The 19,085-nt window shown below is 36.2% G+C and overlaps 3 protein-coding genes across 3 annotated transcripts in view; 2 read left to right on the top strand and 1 right to left on the bottom strand.

Annotated features, from left to right (window-relative positions):
• The window catches only part of LOC127833221 (CAP-Gly domain-containing linker protein 1-like), a 606,687-nt gene that overhangs the window by 284,814 nt on the left and 302,788 nt on the right, over positions 1-19,085 (top strand). The window contains exons 18-20 of the mRNA XM_052358378.1: positions 3,431-3,572; positions 4,765-5,236; positions 5,769-5,889. Coding sequence (XP_052214338.1) covers positions 3,431-3,572; positions 4,765-5,236; positions 5,769-5,889 — 735 coding nt within the window. The remainder of the gene's footprint in view (positions 1-3,430; positions 3,573-4,764; positions 5,237-5,768; positions 5,890-19,085) is intronic.
• Positions 1-19,085, bottom strand: part of LOC127833231 (sorbitol dehydrogenase-like) — a 269,357-nt gene that overhangs the window by 96,124 nt on the left and 154,148 nt on the right. The window lies entirely within an intron of this gene.
• Positions 1-19,085, top strand: part of LOC127833219 (uncharacterized) — a 1,273,891-nt gene that overhangs the window by 1,147,249 nt on the left and 107,557 nt on the right. The window lies entirely within an intron of this gene.

The raw sequence follows: 19,085 nt of genomic DNA, 5'->3' as shown, positions 1-19,085 counted from the left end.
ACTTAAGCGGTCGAAACAGAGGTTAGAATCTACCAGGTTAGTTCACAGTTTGGTTGATCATAGAAATACAATGCAGCACTTTTATCTGTATGTGTCTATTATCAACCTAATGATATGGCAATAATTATATGATATATTGTGGCCACATATAGTAATGGTATGTTCTATATCTTAAATGATATCAGTTATAACTCATTCTGATTTGAATATTCATTGACTACATTTTTCTCGTATTAAAATAACATACCAAACATATGTTTAGTGTAATAATCCATGATGTGTTATTTTAGACTGGAGGTTTTGACCAAACTTCAGTATGCGATGCACAGCCAGTGGAATGAGGCTCTGTCTCTACTGTCAGCTACACCTCAGAGGAGGGTATGCAATCTGTTGAAGACATTTCTTGAATAATATTTCTTCCAGTGCCCATATCAGGGCTTTTCTCACCAATTTGAGATATGATTTGTACATGTTGAATTGGAAATTTCAGCATCTCTTTACTTTAAATAGGAAAAATGCATTATCATTTGATTGATAACATTTACATGTTTCGTGTCTACACTTCACAGCTCTTTTTCCTAACATCTGAAAGTCAAACCATTATTTGAGGAATTAAAGAACTGGTTTTGGGAAGAAAAAATACTTTTTTGCCATTTGAAATATGACTGAATAATCGCTATAAAATAAGCCAAATAAAGCAATCCATGTCTTGAACTCAAATTATGCGGAGTCCATAAACCATATACACCAAGTACCTTGTCAATATTTCGTAATTTCAGTTACGTTGTCAAAATTTTACAATCATTCAAGTTCATTTAAAGGTCACCATGTCTTATTTTCTGTTAAATGACGGACAATTGTTTTCACACTGTGTCATAATACCATTGTATATTTAGTCTGAGTATTTGCAGTCTCAATGCCTTCAAGCCAGCCTTATCAAAGATCATCTGGCTTTTTTTGGCTTTCAACTGAATCTTATCATATTTTTTTTTAAATCTTAACCCTTTGCATGCTGGGAAATTTCTCTTCTGCTAAAATGTCGTCTGCTGAATTTCTAAAATAAGCATTTTCTTCGATTTTTTTTTCAAAGAATACTATCAGAATAGCAAACAGTTTGGATCCTGATGAGACGCCACGTTCTGTGGCGTCTCATCTGGATCCAAACTGTTTGCAAAGGCCTTCAAAATCCGGTTCCAGCACTCAAAGGGATAAACAGTTATAGTCATTTTTTTCCTGAAATTAAAAACATAATTGTATTATGTCAGATGCCAAGAAAATTAATACAATAAAGTAATAAAAGGAATTATGCTTACCATCTTTTATGTATAACGCTCCGGTGAAGTACATCTACGTCACCTCATGTCTTACTCTGCATTTAGTATAAGGTATTCTTCTGTGACCAATAAGTCGAACCTTGCATAGCTCTCTACCCTTGAATATTCTTTGGTCCAAAATGTATTTTGTACTTTCAATCTCTTCTTAATGCCAAACACTTGGATGGAGGGAGGGGGGCATTTGATTCTTATACTGAAATCTGATATTATTCAGAAATGCTGAAATAAATAATTGTTTGTTGGTATGTTTGCTTTATTTTTATGCCTCTGAAGGAGGGCATATAGTGATTGCACTGTCTGTCTGTCTGTCTGTCCATCTTTTGCGTTAAGGTTTCGAAAAATGCTCATAACTTCTATGTTTATGTTGCTTCAGATGTAACATTCATATTTGGTATGCATGTGTATATGGACAAGGCCTTTCCATACGCACACAAATTTTGACCTTGACCTTGAACTTAGGATCCGCGTTTATGTTTCCAAAAATGCGCTTAGGTTTCGAAAAATGCTCATAATTTCTTTCAAAGCATTTATCGGGGGCATATTTCATCATATGGAGACAGTTTTTGTTAACCAGGTTTTCCGAAGGAAAAAACTGTTATTAGATTGGCGAATGGGGCGGAATGGGGGCGGAACAAGCTTGTCTGCTCTCTTATTCAAATAGTTTTCATCCGATCTTTACGAAATTTGGTCAGAAGTTGTATCTAGACAATATCTAGGTCAAGAGTGAATATGGGTCATGCCAGGTTAAAAACTAGGTCACGGGGTCACTTAGTGCGTTTTAAACATTAAGCATGTTGTCCGCTCTCTTATTCAAATAGTTTTCATCCGATCTTTACAAAACTTGGTCAGAAGTTGTATCTAGACAATATCTAGGTCAAGTTCGAATATGGGTTATGCCGGGTTAAACACTAGGTCACAGGGCCACTTAGTGCATTTTAAACATTGATCATGTTGTCCACTCTCTAATTCAAATAGTTCGAATATGGGTCATGCCGGGTCAGAAACTAGATCACGGGGTCGAAAAACAGATTGATTTTGAAACAAGGGGGGTAATTGTGATGAACAATCAGTAGCAATGCACATTTTGACTTGCAGTTGTCTCCCTTTATCAGACTTTTTATGAGCAATGCCTATTTTGAGTTGCAGTTGTCTCTCTTTATCAGACTTTTTTTTAAAATTGAAAACCTGGTTTTATGACAATTTTGATCCTTGTTTTATTTTAATCCCACCAGACCACACAGAGCCGTACAGATGATGCAGATAACACAAATTCATCTATTTTGACCACCTCTACAAGCATCCCAGCTGTGAACTTCTCCTTACTCACTCCTAGACCACAGCCAGCCAATCAGGCATCAGAATCTTACCATTCAACCAATCAAAAGGAGCCACACACTCCCCCAAGGCAGCAGCATACCAATCAAAGCCATGCACACAGTCTGACCAATCAGATGTCTCCTACCATGTCATCAGCCATTCACCTCAGTCCTGTGCTGGGGAAATCAACCAATCAGGACCATGGTTCCATACTGAGTCCTGGCAGGGAAAGTTATGTTTCCCACTCAACAGAGAAGGATAGGGATGATGCAAACATCGAAACGGTTGCACTGTCACATTTGAAACAATTTCAGGATTATCTAAACAGGTATTTGCCATTTAACCATACTGGAGAATTTCCTTCATTTCTGTATGCAAATGCATTTAAAAAGTTGTTGAGAGGATTAATCTTGACCTATCATATCTTTAGCTAACCTAGCAATTATCTACATGTTTGTTTAGCGTAATAGTGTTGTTTCTGCTTAAATCTTTTATATCAGATAAAGTATGATCATGCTCCTCTTAAATTGGCCAATTTAATTTTTTCTCAATCTTTAAAAGACATGTATTGTGAATGACAAATGACCTCATGAAAGGCATGAAGACAATTTGTAAACACTTCAGTTCTCAATTTATTCAAACTTGCTTGGTATACTTTTATAAATGGTTAGCAGCAATGTATATCAAATAGCAATACAATTTTGTATGTTAGTACATGAACATAAATTCATGCCCATCACCCCACAATAGATCTTACATTCCTGTAATTTTTTGTTCAGTTTCACAAAGACCCCTGAGTTGATATCTAGCATCAACAGTCAAGCTGAGATGCATGGTGGGGGCTCTGTCACTAGCACCCCTAGATTGCCATCACCACCGGAGATAGCTGCACTGCTGTCCACTCATCTGCATAATATACAGGTAGACAACTACTTGGATTCATTTACTTTAAGCTGAATCTTAAAAATTGCTATATTTAAAACAAGAAATATCTTTAAAAAAGATATACGGCGTTGATTGTGGTTGGAGTTTATGAAAGGTAAAGAGTTCAATGAATGAGATCAAGGATAGCGAATGTCTTTTTCTGTGCAGTTCTTAGCTGCATCACACACAGTACGGGATGTTTCGCGGAGTTTTTACGGCTTATTTTACATTATTACATATTGCTGGTCATAAACCTATAGATACAAAACAGAAAAACAAAAGAATAATGGAAGTGAAATTAAAACATATGAGTCAACCGGCCACACGCGAAGTATCCGTACATATTTTAAATATTTATACGCGCATTTTTCTAAAAAACCTGTTTTAGTGGTTTGTCGGGCATTGATATTTGATTCTATTATTACCAGTATTGAGAATCATCGCGCTCATGCTTAATACATTAGTCAATATGGTGGAATAATTCTTGTTAAATTAACTAAAACTAATATTTATCATGGTATTATTGAAAACACATTAAGAATCTATTATTGACATACCATAATTGTATCACTGGATATCTTCATTTAACATCTTTCTGGTCTAAAGAAAATTCCAGTTCACCAAGTTCACGCTATAGCGTCTTTATTATATAACAATTATTTTACTGGCCGAGAACTCCGGTCAGCACATAAGGTAGTCGTGAAGACGCAGCGATAACCTGTATATAAACTCAGACATTCACACACACTAACTGCAAACTGACAAAGGTGTAGAATCTACGCACAAATTGTATTGATGTGAAGAGTTAAGTGTAAACTGTTCTATCTATCATGCCTTTTCATAAGAGATAAAAAATTTCATGCTGAACACGCAGTAAAACAATGTTAGAAAGACGCGGCCATGTTTCCAATGTTCTGATGGTATTCTCAAATCAGCCAATGGACTAAATGAAGTGTATTCATTCGTGGGTAGCCGCGGGAATATTTATGAATGCAACATAAAGGTCACCTAAGGTCAAAAGTGACGTGAAATAGCTACGCCGAAAAAATCAATTAAATTTTGTTACATAATCTAGTGGATTTATTGTAAGTGAATTCCACCCAAAATACTGCCATCAATTGAGAATATGAAGCATAAAAGTTTGTTTTGTTTCTCAGTGTCATAACTTCTTATTTGTTTTTATCAACAGCATATGGCACACCACCCAGCAGTCCAAAGCCAATCAGGCCAGGCCTTTCATCCAGTGAAGTCTTCAGTAGCCAATCAAATGCAAGGTGCAAGACTCTTCAACCAACCATCACACTCATTACATTCAGCCTCCCAACCAAACTCTCTATTAACCAATCAGAGAGAGCTTGACCTTTCTCAGCAACATTCTAGTCTTCCTGCTAGTCTCAACTTCCAGCCAATCTCATCCACCAGATTTCCTGTCAATCAGACAGAAACTCCACCGCCAAGGATGAAACCATCCAATCAGATTGAACTTTCTCATTCAAATTTAAATCAAACTGACATCACTGTGTACAGCGACTTAGCCAATCAGACTGCAGCTTCAATGCCTGGGATGTTGTGGGATGGATCTAACAGAGCAGTGCCAATACGTCCACCTCAGCAGTGTGACGACGCTTATGCAAATGAGGATAATCAGTCCATCATTTCAGGTACCCTATCTGTTTAAACAGAAACAAGTATTTGTCATGTACAGTTTACTTATTATATCATTAACCAGCTGCATGATTTGTGAGGGCAATTTGAAAGCTTATTCTCACAACATCTGTATTTCGTAGAACTGCATGTTATAAAACTAACTGTTGAATAATCTTTATTGTGACTAATGATTTTTTTAGCAAACCCTTGTTCTTTAAATATGAATGGATTGTTTGTTTCCAAGAATGATTGAGAAATTGGCCATTTGCAGAGGCCCATTAGCCAATGGCTCCTAAAATTTATCTTAGGCCACCAAGCTTATTAGAGAAAACTTATATGTCATCTATGCAAAGGGTTTCAAAATAAAAAGGGCCTTTATTTGTAACCATATGGAGAAACATGGTTTGTGAGCAAGGTTCACATTCATCATATGTACTAATGTACAAGAAGTATTGAAAAGAAAGAATGAGCAACTGCGGCATAAATGTATGTTGCTAACTCTGCTGCAAACCTGACATACAAGCAAGCATACATTGCTGTTTTCAGGGGTTTCAGTGGGTGTGGCCAGAGGCTACTTCCAGGGCGGTCAGAGTTTCTCCCCGCCCACCAGGCAACACAGAGACAGTGAAAACAATTCAGTGGACGACCTGACCCATCAGTCATACAGGTAGGCTTACCTGGGGAACGCACTGTGAGACTGCAGAGTTTCTAAACTAGCTTGCTTCAGCAAAAATCATTGAGCAATGAATAAGAAAAGTGGTGGCTTTTGAGCGTTTATTTTTAATTGGTTTAAAGTACCAGATTAAGTCTCAGATTTAACATATGAATGTTTGTTGTGATTGGGGAGATATGAACATTCAGTAATGTTTGTTTAAGTTTTCGTACAGTTTATTGTTTGATGAAGTTTTTTATTGAAAAATATAATGAAATTAAGTTTTAAATAAAACTATTTTCTTGAGTGTTATTGAGTTTGTTTTAATATATTATATACACTTTAATTTCTGGAAACAATGACATTTTAAAATGAATTATGGCGATTTGCCAATATATGAAGAGGACCCTTTACGTAATTATAAAAGTATTTTCCATTTAGAGCACTGTTTTGACTGTATTATAACAAAACACCTGTTCTTCAAATGTTTCACTAATATTTAAAAGCTGTTGGTTCATTTGTCGGTATATTTGTCGAAATGCAAATTCCTCTTCACAAAAACATGTTTGTTTGAATGATTGATGATGACCGTTGGATACGGCTAATTATGCCTCTTGTTTTGTAGACTCAATGAGGACTACAGTGATCTGTCCGAGCGAGTCCAGAGGCACGAGTCTCACCAGAATGAGCTCCAACATAACATACAGCTTGTAGGACATTTACCAAGAATTGAGCCTCGGAAACAGGGGCATAATACATGTGTGTAAAATGTCATCTCAGATTAGCCTGTGCTGTCCACAGATTCTAATCAAGGACAACACTTTCCACTTCTATGGGATTTTTAACCAGGTTTTCCGAAGGAAAAAACTGGTTATTAGATTGGCGAATGCGGGCGGTCTGGCTGGCTGGCTGGCTGGCTGGCTGGCTGGCTGGCTGGCTGGCTGGCGGGCTGGCGGGCGGGCGGAACAAGCTTGTCCGGGCCATAACTATGTCGTTCATTGTCAGATTTTAAAATCATTTGGCACATTTGTTCACCATCATTGGACGGTGTGTCGCGCGAAATAATTACGTCGATATCTCTAAGGTCAAGGTCACTTTTTGAGTTCAAAGGTCAAAAATGGCCATAAATGAGCTTGTCATGGCCATAACTATGTCATTCATTGTGAGATTTTAAAATCATTTGGCACATTTGTTCACCATCATGGGACGGTGTGTCGCACGAAAGAATCACGTCAATATCTCCAATGTCAAGGTCGCCACGACTAAAAATAATTTTTTTTTAAAAACAAACTTACAAAGGGGGTTTATTTTGTTTGTTCAGTTCAAAAGTTTAGTTTGAGTTTTCTCCCTTTATCAGATTTTTTTTTCACAATGAAAACCTGGTTTTGTGACAATTTTGTCCCTTGTTAAATCTTGGAAGAATTTAAAAATTGGTCTGCTCTTTTGAAAAACATGGCCACCAGGGGGCGTGGCAGTTTTTCTTGTATTGCTGTAGTGAAATTTAGTTGACACTATATTAGCCACATGTTGTGGCATATCTTCATGAAAGTTGTTCAGAACATTTGTCGTAATAAAATCTCGGCTGAGTTTAAAATTGTGACATGTATGCTAAAAAAAAATAGGTCACTAGGTCAAATGTAAAAACATAACTCGAAAACTCTAGAAGTACTTATTTTGTCCAATCTTCATAAACCTCGGTTATAAAATGAATATTTGTTTGAAAAATATCTCAGCCAAGATCAAAAATAAAAATGTGCCTAGAAATTGGATATCTATTTTTCATAAAGTACTTATATTACTTGAACTCCACCTTCTCATTATATGTAGTTTAGTTTCTTTGGGTCTCAGGTGAGCGCTGTATGGCCCATGTTTTTCTTGTTGTGTATTTGTGCACTGGAGCTTGGAATATGATTTTTGTAAATTAGATGTTTCTTAATTGATGTCCTGCAGGGGGCTGAGGGAGGAAAGCAGGAATCCAAAAAGCCTGACAAGTCCCAGCAGCTGACCCCCAGCGGTGACCCCAAGGTCGCTCAGTTGGCCCCTTCCAAGAAGGTGGAGAGGAAGCTGGCAGGGGCCGTTGTCAAGGGAGAAAAGCCACAGCCTGGGTCAGCCACCAAGGGAGATAAGTCTCAGAAACCTGCAGCATGGAAATAAGAGGGTCATCATACTGGGCCTCTAACCAAGGCCCATAATTTTAACCTATAATTGAGTGGAATTATTCCAATAAATGTACCTTGTAAATGCAGGTTTGCAAGCGCCAACTTCTATCTCTTGACGGATTTGCAGACCTAACATGTGGTTGCATTTTGGGCCAGGTTGAGTGAAGGTCAAGGGCACTGATGCTAAATTTATATACAAAGTTTTCATTGAACAACTTCAGTTAGGATGGAGATAATGTGAGGAAATGTGCAGGTAGTTTACTGAGGATATAGCAAGGGATTGTAATTAAAGGGCAGGTGATGTCAAGGTCACAATTGCTTAAGATGGAAAAGATTCCACTCAAAAATTAAGTTCGGATTAAGGTTAATTAAGTTGGGTTGTAAGTATTTTTCTGAAATTTTGCATGTAGGTAGTTTACGTGCATACATATGTTGGCATGGCATGTGGGCTTTGTCAGATATTTGTCTCAGTTATTAAAAAATAGGAAAATGAATTTGGCTCAATAACAAGATGGGATGGAGGTATTGTGCTGTAATTATATGTGCAAGTAGCTTTCATGCAGACCTATGGTGGGACTGCTTTTTTGCCAAGTTGGTCAAAGTAACTGATGCTTAAAATAGAAAAACTGTTTCGGCTCGATAACTTTAGACGTTTGGATGAAGGTATTGTGCTGTTATTATATGAAGACCTTGCTTGCTCAGTTAAGTAAAATTAAAAAAATAAATTGGAAGAATGTTAATGATGTGACTTCTTTGCATGGTCACTTCTTGTTAGGGGAGTGATTATGAGGTGGGTTGTGGTATTAAATCGGTTGTGAAAGGGAGACATATTGAGAATTATTATATAAATGTCTTTGAAAGACATTGTCTTTAAAATAAAATTTTGATTTAGGTGTAAAATTTGTTTAACATAAGAGTATTTGTGTTGTAATATATTTTGTGTTCGGTATTTGTGTAAAGAAATACTATGTACCGTACTCTATTAACATTGCATATACATGTATTGGACACTTTAATGGTGTCTTTAAATAAACAAATGCATTAAGATGTTAATAATGTCTTACTATGTTTATGTAAATTATCTTCTTGCCATAATATTGTAGTGCATTGAATTAACACATTTACCAAATTGTATACACATGAAGATATGTTTTATTGTTGTGATTTTTATGCCCCCGGATCGAAAGATGGGGGGCATATTGTTTTTGGCCTGTCTGTCTGTCATTGTGTCAGTCATCGTGTCATTGTATATGTGTGTCCCAAAACTTTAACCAAAACTTTAACCTTCGTTAAAGTGTGGTCATAACTTTTTGAATATTGAAGATAGCACCTTCATATTTAGCATGCATGTGTGTCTCATGGAGCTGCACATTTTGAGTGATGAAAGGTCAAGGTCATCCTTCAAGGTCAAACGTCAAATTTATGGCTTCAAAGCGGCGCAATAGGGGCATATTTTGTGTGTTTCTGACAAACACATCTCTTGTTTGTGCTAGATCTGAAGTGAGTAAGAAATCTTCAATACGAGTTTTATGTCAATTACTTCCCCTGAATAGTAAGTTGAAACAGATTGTGCACATTTACCGGTATCTCTAATTTCTCTGCAATTTATAAAGTTATTAGATTGAGTTTTATGATAATGCTTTTCAAAACTTATCTTTATTTAAGGATATTATTGCTATTTGCTTAAACTAACATTAATATGAGAAAGTAAACGAGTTATCTCTATACACAATGAAAATCAACAATAAAAACTGAGGATTCCAAGGGCATCCATGAGAAAGTGTTAATTTGGGAATGTCCTATGCAAATGTGTTTTTGAGTCTGGATTTTTAAGCGAGTCTATACGATTTTGTCAAATGTTTATGAATTTATATAAAATGTGTAAAACACTTATTATAGATATATTTCAATATAAATTAAAATAAAAGTTAAGAAGAACATGTGTCAAAAAATGCGAAATAGGCCAGATATTTAATTCTGAAATCGAAAATGTTTGTACAGTCAAATTCCCAGCATGTATATCATGCATGTATGATGTTAACCTAAATTTAGTTTAACGGTTAATTTTACATTCCTGCAAGGATATCTATTCATACGACACACGAACACTAACTCAAAAGACGAATGCTTCGGTTATTGTAGGAAAATATATACGAAATATCTTCGTCACAATCGGCTTGGGCGCTAATTTGTATTTGCTGCATTTTATGAAATTCGTCTTAAATGTATCATTTTTTCTTGCCTATTTTGTGTTATTGTAACATATTTTTATCAATATATAAAATTTAACACATATAAAAATCGTATATTCTTGCTTTAAAAAAATTGCCAAGTTAACAAAAAAGACATAGATGCTACTGGTTCCTGTGTCAACTTGCTTGATTTGTCTTTTCAGCAACACATTATTTCACCCAGCTGTTAAAGAGAAGTTTATTTTCCTCTCTTTGTACTTTATAAGGGTATGTGTTATTTTAGGGAAGTCAGGTTATACTTAGTCTTGAACTGTAATAATCAATCAAAAGATCTACTTGTAAATTATTTTATTATTAATTTAATTGACCCATCGTACCTATCGAGTGTTTATTTAATACTTGCCTGTGGTTTGTAGAGAATGTCTGTGATTTAAAAATTATCAATCACTTTTCCAAACAGTGAAAAGTAACTGTGAAAGCTGTCTAAACATTTTACTATGTGACTGTGAAATAACATCGTTTTTAACGTCATGATGTTATTATTCCGGTGAAAATCTAAAGTTAACCCCCTTTAAAATGGTGGAAAATCAATTTTTCACAATAACATTTGTTTGTTTTTCTTTATTATCGATTTCTACCCATTCATGATCATAGAAAAAAATTGGTTGATAAATGACCAAAAAAATCACACTTATAAAAAAGTATAAAAAATTTGCCTGAAATGTTTGTAAGTCCCCTACTGGTGAAACCGGAGGGGACTCATGGTTTGCGCTTTGTGTATCTGTCAATAACTCTTATACCGTAATAATAATTATTATTCTGCGATAACTTAAAAAGTTCTTCAATTTTTTTTCAAGATGGCAATATGGAGATTATGCACGTCATTGCATTTTTATCCTACGTCAAGAATTCTGGTTGCTATGGCAACAAATAGACTAGAAAGATCGCTGAAAATGGTGGATCCTGCGATAACTTTAAAAGTTCTTCATATTTTTTCATGAAACTTGAAGCATTGACAGATGACAATATGGAGAGGTAGGGGACTTTTATTGCTTGGCAATAGTCTTGTTAACAATTAAAAACTGAATGAAAGACAGGTATATTTTTTGTTATATATAAAAAGTTTAGCAATCATTGTTTATATTGTGTGTGCACTTTCCTGTGATAGTATTGATTTATTTATATGCATCTATGTAGTTATTTATTGAGATTGTTAAATTAGTTTTCATTCTTTTTAGCTCACCAGAGAACAACGTGCTCATGGTGAGCTATTGTGATCGCCTTTTGTCCGTCGTGCGTCGTCAACATTTACCTTGTTAACACTCTAGAGGCCACATTTATTGCCCAATCTTCATGAAACTTACTCAGAACATGTGTCCCAATAATATCTTGGACGAGTTCGAAAATGGTTTCGGTTGATTGAAAAACATGGCCGCCAGGGGGCGTGGCAGTTTTCCTTATATGGCTATAGTAAAACCTTGTTAACACTCTAGAAGTCACATTTATTGTCCGATCTTCATGAAACTTTGTCAGAACATGTGTCCCAATAATATCTTGGACGAGTTTGAAAATGGTTTCGGTTGGTTGAAAAACATGGCCGCCAGGGGGCGTGGCAATTTCCTTATATGGCTTTAGTAAAACCTTGTTAACACTCTAGAAGTCACATTTTTTGTCCAATCTTCATGAAACTTTGTCAGAACATGTGTGCCAATAATATCTTGGACGAGTTCGAAAATGGTTCCGGTTGGTTGAAAAACATGGCCGCCAGGGTGCATGGCAGTTTTCCTTATATGGCTATAGTAAAACCTTGTTAACACTCTAGAAGTCACATTTTTAGTCCAATCTGCATGAAACTTGGACAAAACATGTGTCCCAATAATATCTTCGATGAGTTCGAAAATGGTTCCAGTTGAATGAAAAACATGGCCGCCATGGGGCGGGGCAGTTTTCCTTATATGGCTTTACTGTTTGGTAAAACCTTGTTAACACTCTAGAAGTCACATTTGTGGTTCAATGCTCATGAAACTTTGTCAGAATATTTGAACTAATAATATCTGGGCTAAGTTAAAAAATGGTTGAGATCAGTTAAAAAACATGGCCGCAAGGGGGCGTGGCATTTTTCCTTAAATGGCTATTTACTACAAAACCCTGTTAACACTCTAGAAGTCACATTTATTATCCAATCTTAATGAAACTTGATCGGAACATTTGTTCTAGCAATAGCGTGAGTGAGTTTGAAAATGGTTATGGTTTGTTGAAAAAAATGACCGCCAGGGGGGGGGGAGCAGTTGTCCGTATATGGCTTTAGTGAAAACTTGTTGACACTATATTAGCCACATTTATTGGCCAATCTTCATGAAACTTGGTCAGAACATTTGTCCCAATGAAATTTTGCCAGATATTGAAGCTGGGTCATATGAGCTCAAAAACTAGGTCACAAGGTCAAATTTTTATTTGTGAGCGTTAGCTCACAAATAATGCCGACGCAATTTTGCAAATCAGTATGAGCTTACAGTACAGCTCACGCAAAACCAACAAATTCCGCGATCCGCGGAGTTTGACGACATCAATTGTTCGCGGAGTCGACTCGGCATCGACCATCTGGTCGCCGAGTCGCCGTGTCTGTTCGCCGAGACACGCCGCGGCACGCCTCGGCATGATGCCGAGGAAATTGTTGGTGATATGACGCTGAGTCACTCGGCGAACAATCTTATTAACTATAATTTTTAAAAAAACATGTTAAAAGTCACTTTTTTGGTCCAAAATAATCTTCATGAATCAGCTTGCATTTTTTTCAGAATAGTCTAGTTCCTTTGGCTTTCAGGTGAGCTCCTTAGGGCCTGATGGCCCTCTTGTTTATACTTAATTTTATTTCCTGATGTGCTGAATAACAATTTGATTTATTAAATTCCGGAAAATATTGCAAATTATTGTTTGTTTATGTGTCATTTACAATATCTCAACTTTTTCCCCACCCCCCTACAGCTGTTAATCTCACTTGAGCACCTAGTGAATGATAACCAATTTGGACACAAAAGACAAAAAAACGTAATTCTGTCCAAATACAGAATATAGAATGTATTTTATAGGTCTTTGTTCTGTCGCACCTAGTTATTTTATTCCTATGGAACTTTACATGACAAACACACAATCCGAAATAAGTTTTGGATTCGTTCGATGCTTTGAACAAATAATTTACTGTTGAATAAAATACCCCGTCTGACTTGTCATTTAAATTCAAGTATTGATCACTTGCCTTAAATGTAAAACTAGCTGAATTTTCCTCATTCCAAAGTTTCTTGATTTCATTATTTTGATGTTTAAATCTCTTAAGGACGAGGCACGATGTTTAACACAATACACTGCATGACTGTTGATAGTTGGTATGCGTGTGCATTTCGAAGTTTACGAGATCATTAAGGCTGCATTATGGGTGGACCCAGAGTTCAGCTCTCCTACCTACTGAACTTTCTAGACTCACGAAAGTTGGGACGAATGGTTAATTATAGCTTCAATTTCTAGCCCATTAGTTGTTTCTAAAAGATCTTCAATTTTGGTGTTTAACTGTGTTGTGGGGCGAAGCCGGAGTACCCGAAGGAAACCCCACCTGACCGCTAAAGTGACCACCAACTAAACTCAGACGATGTTTGGATTAGAAGGAAATGGCGATAGTGGAATTTTCCCGGATGGTCAAGAGTAGATTTGCTACCATAACAATCATTTTATGAAAAAGCAGGGTCATTCTGCTTGCAACTATTCAATGCTGCCAAAAATCTTCTGCCCGTGCTATTCATATATTCGAGCCTGCTTATACTCATTTGTTTATGTCAAAATCAATGCTAAATGTAAAAGGGTGTCAGTTCTATGTTAATAGCTATTGTGGGACAGAAACAAGATGATTCGCTGTTGTTGCAGCTTTTTACCGACCAGTCGCTGATTAGTCGCTGACAATTGGTCCAATTAAATATGTCAATGTCAGGCCATAGTCTGATTGATTGAGGATCGACGGCATAACAACCAAAGAAAACTTCCTCAATACCCCAATAGGTTGGATAAATGTCTTCAATGCAACATATATGACCATCTTCAACCAAACTGAAAACCAGTAACTGACCTTCAATAACTTGTTAAAAATCGCTGATTACCACCATTTGTCGAGGGAAGTGAGACAATCGCAGAATATGTGTGTCCAGAATTTATGTACTGAAAACTATGCTTTGGTCTGTATTTTGAAGGACAGAATAAGAGCATCTATTTAATTTGTACACCTTGAAACGTTCCATGACGGACGGATATGACATATTTTTTGTATACTTTAGCATGCGGTTTCGATGCAGGTATTGTTTTATTAAAAATTATGAAGATGAATCATTAAAATTGTATTTTGGAATAATGTTACTTAATGTCACTTTTAGATGGCAGTTTTGCGTGTTTATAAAGACTTGAAATCAAAGAGAAAAAACATAGACGAGATAAAAGTTGTAGTTAATGGATCGAGGTCATGGTGTTCTTACATTGTATATTGAAGTTGGTAAGGGACCGCCTGTGGTGTAATTGGAAATAATTTATGCCTAACCACTTCAGTGCGCTGTTTGGCATGCCATGTAGCAATTATTGTATTATCTAAAAAGCTTTTTAGGAAAATACTTTATAATAAACATTACTAAACAGGGTTTTCACTGGATATACTACTGGCCCCAAAAAAGTTTTTGCCACTTTATCGCGGTGTGAAAACCGCCAGTAATTCCGACTTAATTAATAAGGACAATCATGTAAGGAACCTTGCTACATTAATGAATAATGGCATTGACTATATTTTTATTACTTTTAGAAGTATGTTAATACATATGATAAATAATAAATAAGCTTTATTTTATATATATTACATTTTTTCCACTCGATAAACCAGATAACCAACATAATATAATAATGTTAACAATAATTTAGCAGTATGCTGCATTAATGTTTTAGAATTATTTATTATGCCCCCCCTTCGAAGAAGAGGGGGTATATTGCTTTGCTCATGTCGGTCGGTCGGTCGGTCCGTCCGTCCACCAGGTGGTTGTCAGACGATTACTCAAGAACGCTTGAGCCCAGGATCATGAAATTTCATAGGTACATTGATCATGACTTGCAGATGACCCCTATTGATTTTGAGGTCACTATGTCAAAGGTCAAGGTCACGGTGACCCGAAATAGTAAAATGGTTTCCGGATGATAACTCAAGAACGCATACGCCTAGGATCATGAAACTTCATGGGTAGAATGATCATGACTCGCAGATGACCCCTATTGATTTTGAGGTCACTAGGTCAAAGGTCAAGGTCACGGTGACCCGAAATAGTAAAATGGTTTCCGGATGATAACTCAAGAACGCATACGCCTAGGATCATGAAACTTCATGGGTAGATTGATCATGACTCGCAGATGACCCCTATGATTTTGAGGTCACTAGGTCAAAGGTCAAGGTCACGGTGACCCGAAATAGTAAAATGATTTTCCGATAATAATTCAAGAACGCATATGCCTAGGATCATGAAACTTTATAGGTAGATTGATCATGACTCGCAGATGACCCCTATTGATTTTGAGGTCACTAGGTCAAAGGTCAAGGTCATGGTGACCCGAAATAGTAAGATGATTTTCGGATGATAACTCAAGAACGCATATGCCTAGGATCATGAAACTTCATAGGTAGATTGATCATGACTCGCAGATGACCCCTATTGAATTTTAGGTCACAAAGTAAAAGGTCAAGGTCACGGTGACCCGAAATAGTAAAATGATTTTTGGATGATAACTCAAGAACGCTTTTGCCTAGGATCATGACACTTCATAGGTACATTGATCATGACTGGCAGATGACCCCTATCGATTTTCAGGTCACTAGGTCAAAGGTCAAGGTCACAGTGACAAAAGTCGTATTCACACAATGGCTGCCAGTACAACGGACAGCCCATATGGGGGGCATGCATGTTTTACAAACAGCCCTTGTTAAAACATAGAATCACTCAAATGTACATCATCTGAAAGGAAAAATAAATCAAACAGAAAATAAACCATCTCAATTCAAATTGTAAATCAGTTACATTTGGTCATTTGAACATGATATACATGAATGTTTATTATCAAATTTCATAAATTCTAAAATAACACCTATTGTTAAAAGGTTTTCTGTTTAAGACTTGAACTAAAACACCAATTAATGATGCTGTATTGAGATGATCCATTCGATGTAATAATTAACATGAGCGTTCACTTAAAAACAACACAAATGATACTGAAAGCTAAACACTATGATCGATTGAGCCACATTTCGGTCCTTCATATATTACTGTCACTAGTTAACTTCTACCAGTAAACCAGGTTAGTTCTCAGAAACAGTATTTTTCAATACCGTACACCATAAGAAATTTTATCGGCACTTCAACTAATATGAGACAAACATTCTAGTTATTAACATATTCCAGTGAATAAACTGGTTAAAAAAATCTTTGCTCATGTTCTATAACAATTACATGAACTTTAGTTTTTATCATAACGTTTATTCACGAATTTGTCCGGAAAAAAATGAACAATGTAACATTTCCAGAATAGACAGGACGAATGACAAAACCATGTAAGTAAAGTGTTTCGTTATGGTTATTAATATATATATTATTTATACGCATCATGGCAACGGAAATATGATTTCATGCGATACATTGATAAAGTTGTTAAAGGTGAAATCATTAATGTCGTATGAAAACGCAGTAATCAATATCTTAATAGACATACAAGGTAAATGTGTACATGTGATTTTCCCGATTTCAGGTATTCGACCTATCATAAGTTCGTTAATGTTCGGGTTATTGCAAAAGTCGTCAACACTCGTATCTTTTCTGTTTGCAATCGGAATACTTTCCTTAATGTATACAAGTTGAATATGCTTTATCAGCGCCGTAACAAATAATGTTAAAATGTAAATAAACTACATGCAACTCAAATTGTTGAAAACCTATGAAAAAAACTTACGTATTTGCATATAGCTATCAGAATTCGGCAGAACTAAAACAAGATAGGGGTTCTTAAACACGATATAAAGGGCAGGCCTTTGTGGTAGAGCGTTCGATGTTAACACAAATGGTCCCGGGTCGGAACCCCGCAACAGTCAAACTTTATTTAAATGTATCATTGATTCAAGAACATTATACAATTATATGATTTCTCAACAAATGTTCTAAACATGGAATATGATGGGTTTACTACCTTACACGAATTCTCTGTTTTATCATTCTCCGCACTTTGATATGGGGATGTCTGATCAGAGTGTTATGTATCATAAGGTTTTACATTAAAGCGTGTGTTTTCTCGGCCCCAGCAATTCTGAATATTTGAAATTGTTAAAAAGTGCAAGTATTGGTTTATTTAAAAAAAGCATTATAACAAATCTAAGACTAAGAAACTATTTCAGAATTAATTTGATATTATCGTTTTGCTTATCTATTTGAAAACAAACAATAAAAACTGAAATTAATGGCTTTATATACCATCCCCTTTTAATTAGGATGGGGTAGGACGATACAAGGCTTCTAAAAGGCAGAGGTGACATGCTAGTTCTATTCAACTTCTGGTGATGATTATAAAACTTGTGGCTTATTTAGACTGAACAAAAACAAGCATTATTTTAAATGAACGAATAATTTCTTCCATGGCATTTACAAAACATTGTCATCGTTTGTAAAGACATGTTTTCAAAAATTGACATCCATGTATAAATATTTAACGCGCCTAACTACCTTACACAGCGGGCAAGTTGTATGCAATGCAAATTTGAATAGTATACCATTCACAAAATATCTAAATACATTCAAATATTCTATATAACATTATAACATTGAAGTTAAGTATAAACACACATTTTACATTATATCAAATGCAAAATACATAGGTAGTTTGCAATCTTTTAAAATTCTTCAACGATAAAACCTTGTAACAACACTACTCAATTTTAATTAATCGGAATAGTATTCCGCATTGATTTAACAAAACCAATACACGAAAGTCAATATTTAATAATTGTGTAGAAAGCCTGATGACATGAATAACATCTTTCTAGTCAGCTAACTTATTGCCATTGATAACTTATACAAATGAATTTTCTTGAAGCCGTTACGGCAGTTTGACACTGCCAGACTTGTGCCATCCTTAGACACACATATGCTGTACGTTGTCTTCATTTCCAATGGGTATGTACAGAGTATTTTACCGTGGATGGTCAGGTGCACGATGGAGTCCTTATTCCCACTACACACCAGCACCGTGTCATCTGGCCCCACACAGGCTCCTAATGGATTCTGTATGTTCTCATTAGTGACTGCTCTAGATGTGCCATTCACGGTGTCGTACATGTACACTGTGTGAGCGAGTTGGTCAGTCAGTACTAACGTGTTCTTAGACTGGACATACGTGCATTTAATCTCACCTACTTTGTACTTTTTCTTAGGAAACGTCAGGAAGTGATCAAAGTCTGACTCTACCCCGTCCACTGATATCATTCTAGCAGGACGGGGATCATCGTACGTACTAACGACCATATTAGATGGAGACATGCAGCATATAGAGTCGAACTGAGATGATGTTTTGATCTCCCGGGTCAGTGTGATGGTATTGTCTGTACTCACAGACAGGAGACATACTACTTTTTCACCACCACCCGTTACACACAGTGTATCATGAGACACACAAACTACGCCATTTGGGTGATCCTTGAACTTGTACGGGGTTCCAAGTCTCTGTAGTCGCTCATTCAGTATGATACATTTCCAGTTATAGTTATCCACGGCTACCAGTCTTCCGTCCGGCAGGAAGTCCAGTCCAC

The sequence above is a fragment of the Dreissena polymorpha genome, chromosome 6 (genome assembly GCF_020536995.1).
Source record: "Dreissena polymorpha isolate Duluth1 chromosome 6, UMN_Dpol_1.0, whole genome shotgun sequence".
Lineage (NCBI taxonomy): Eukaryota > Metazoa > Mollusca > Bivalvia > Myida > Dreissenidae > Dreissena > Dreissena polymorpha.
Note: the sequence above shows the minus strand (reverse complement) of the source record. Positions and strands in the feature narration are given on the sequence as shown.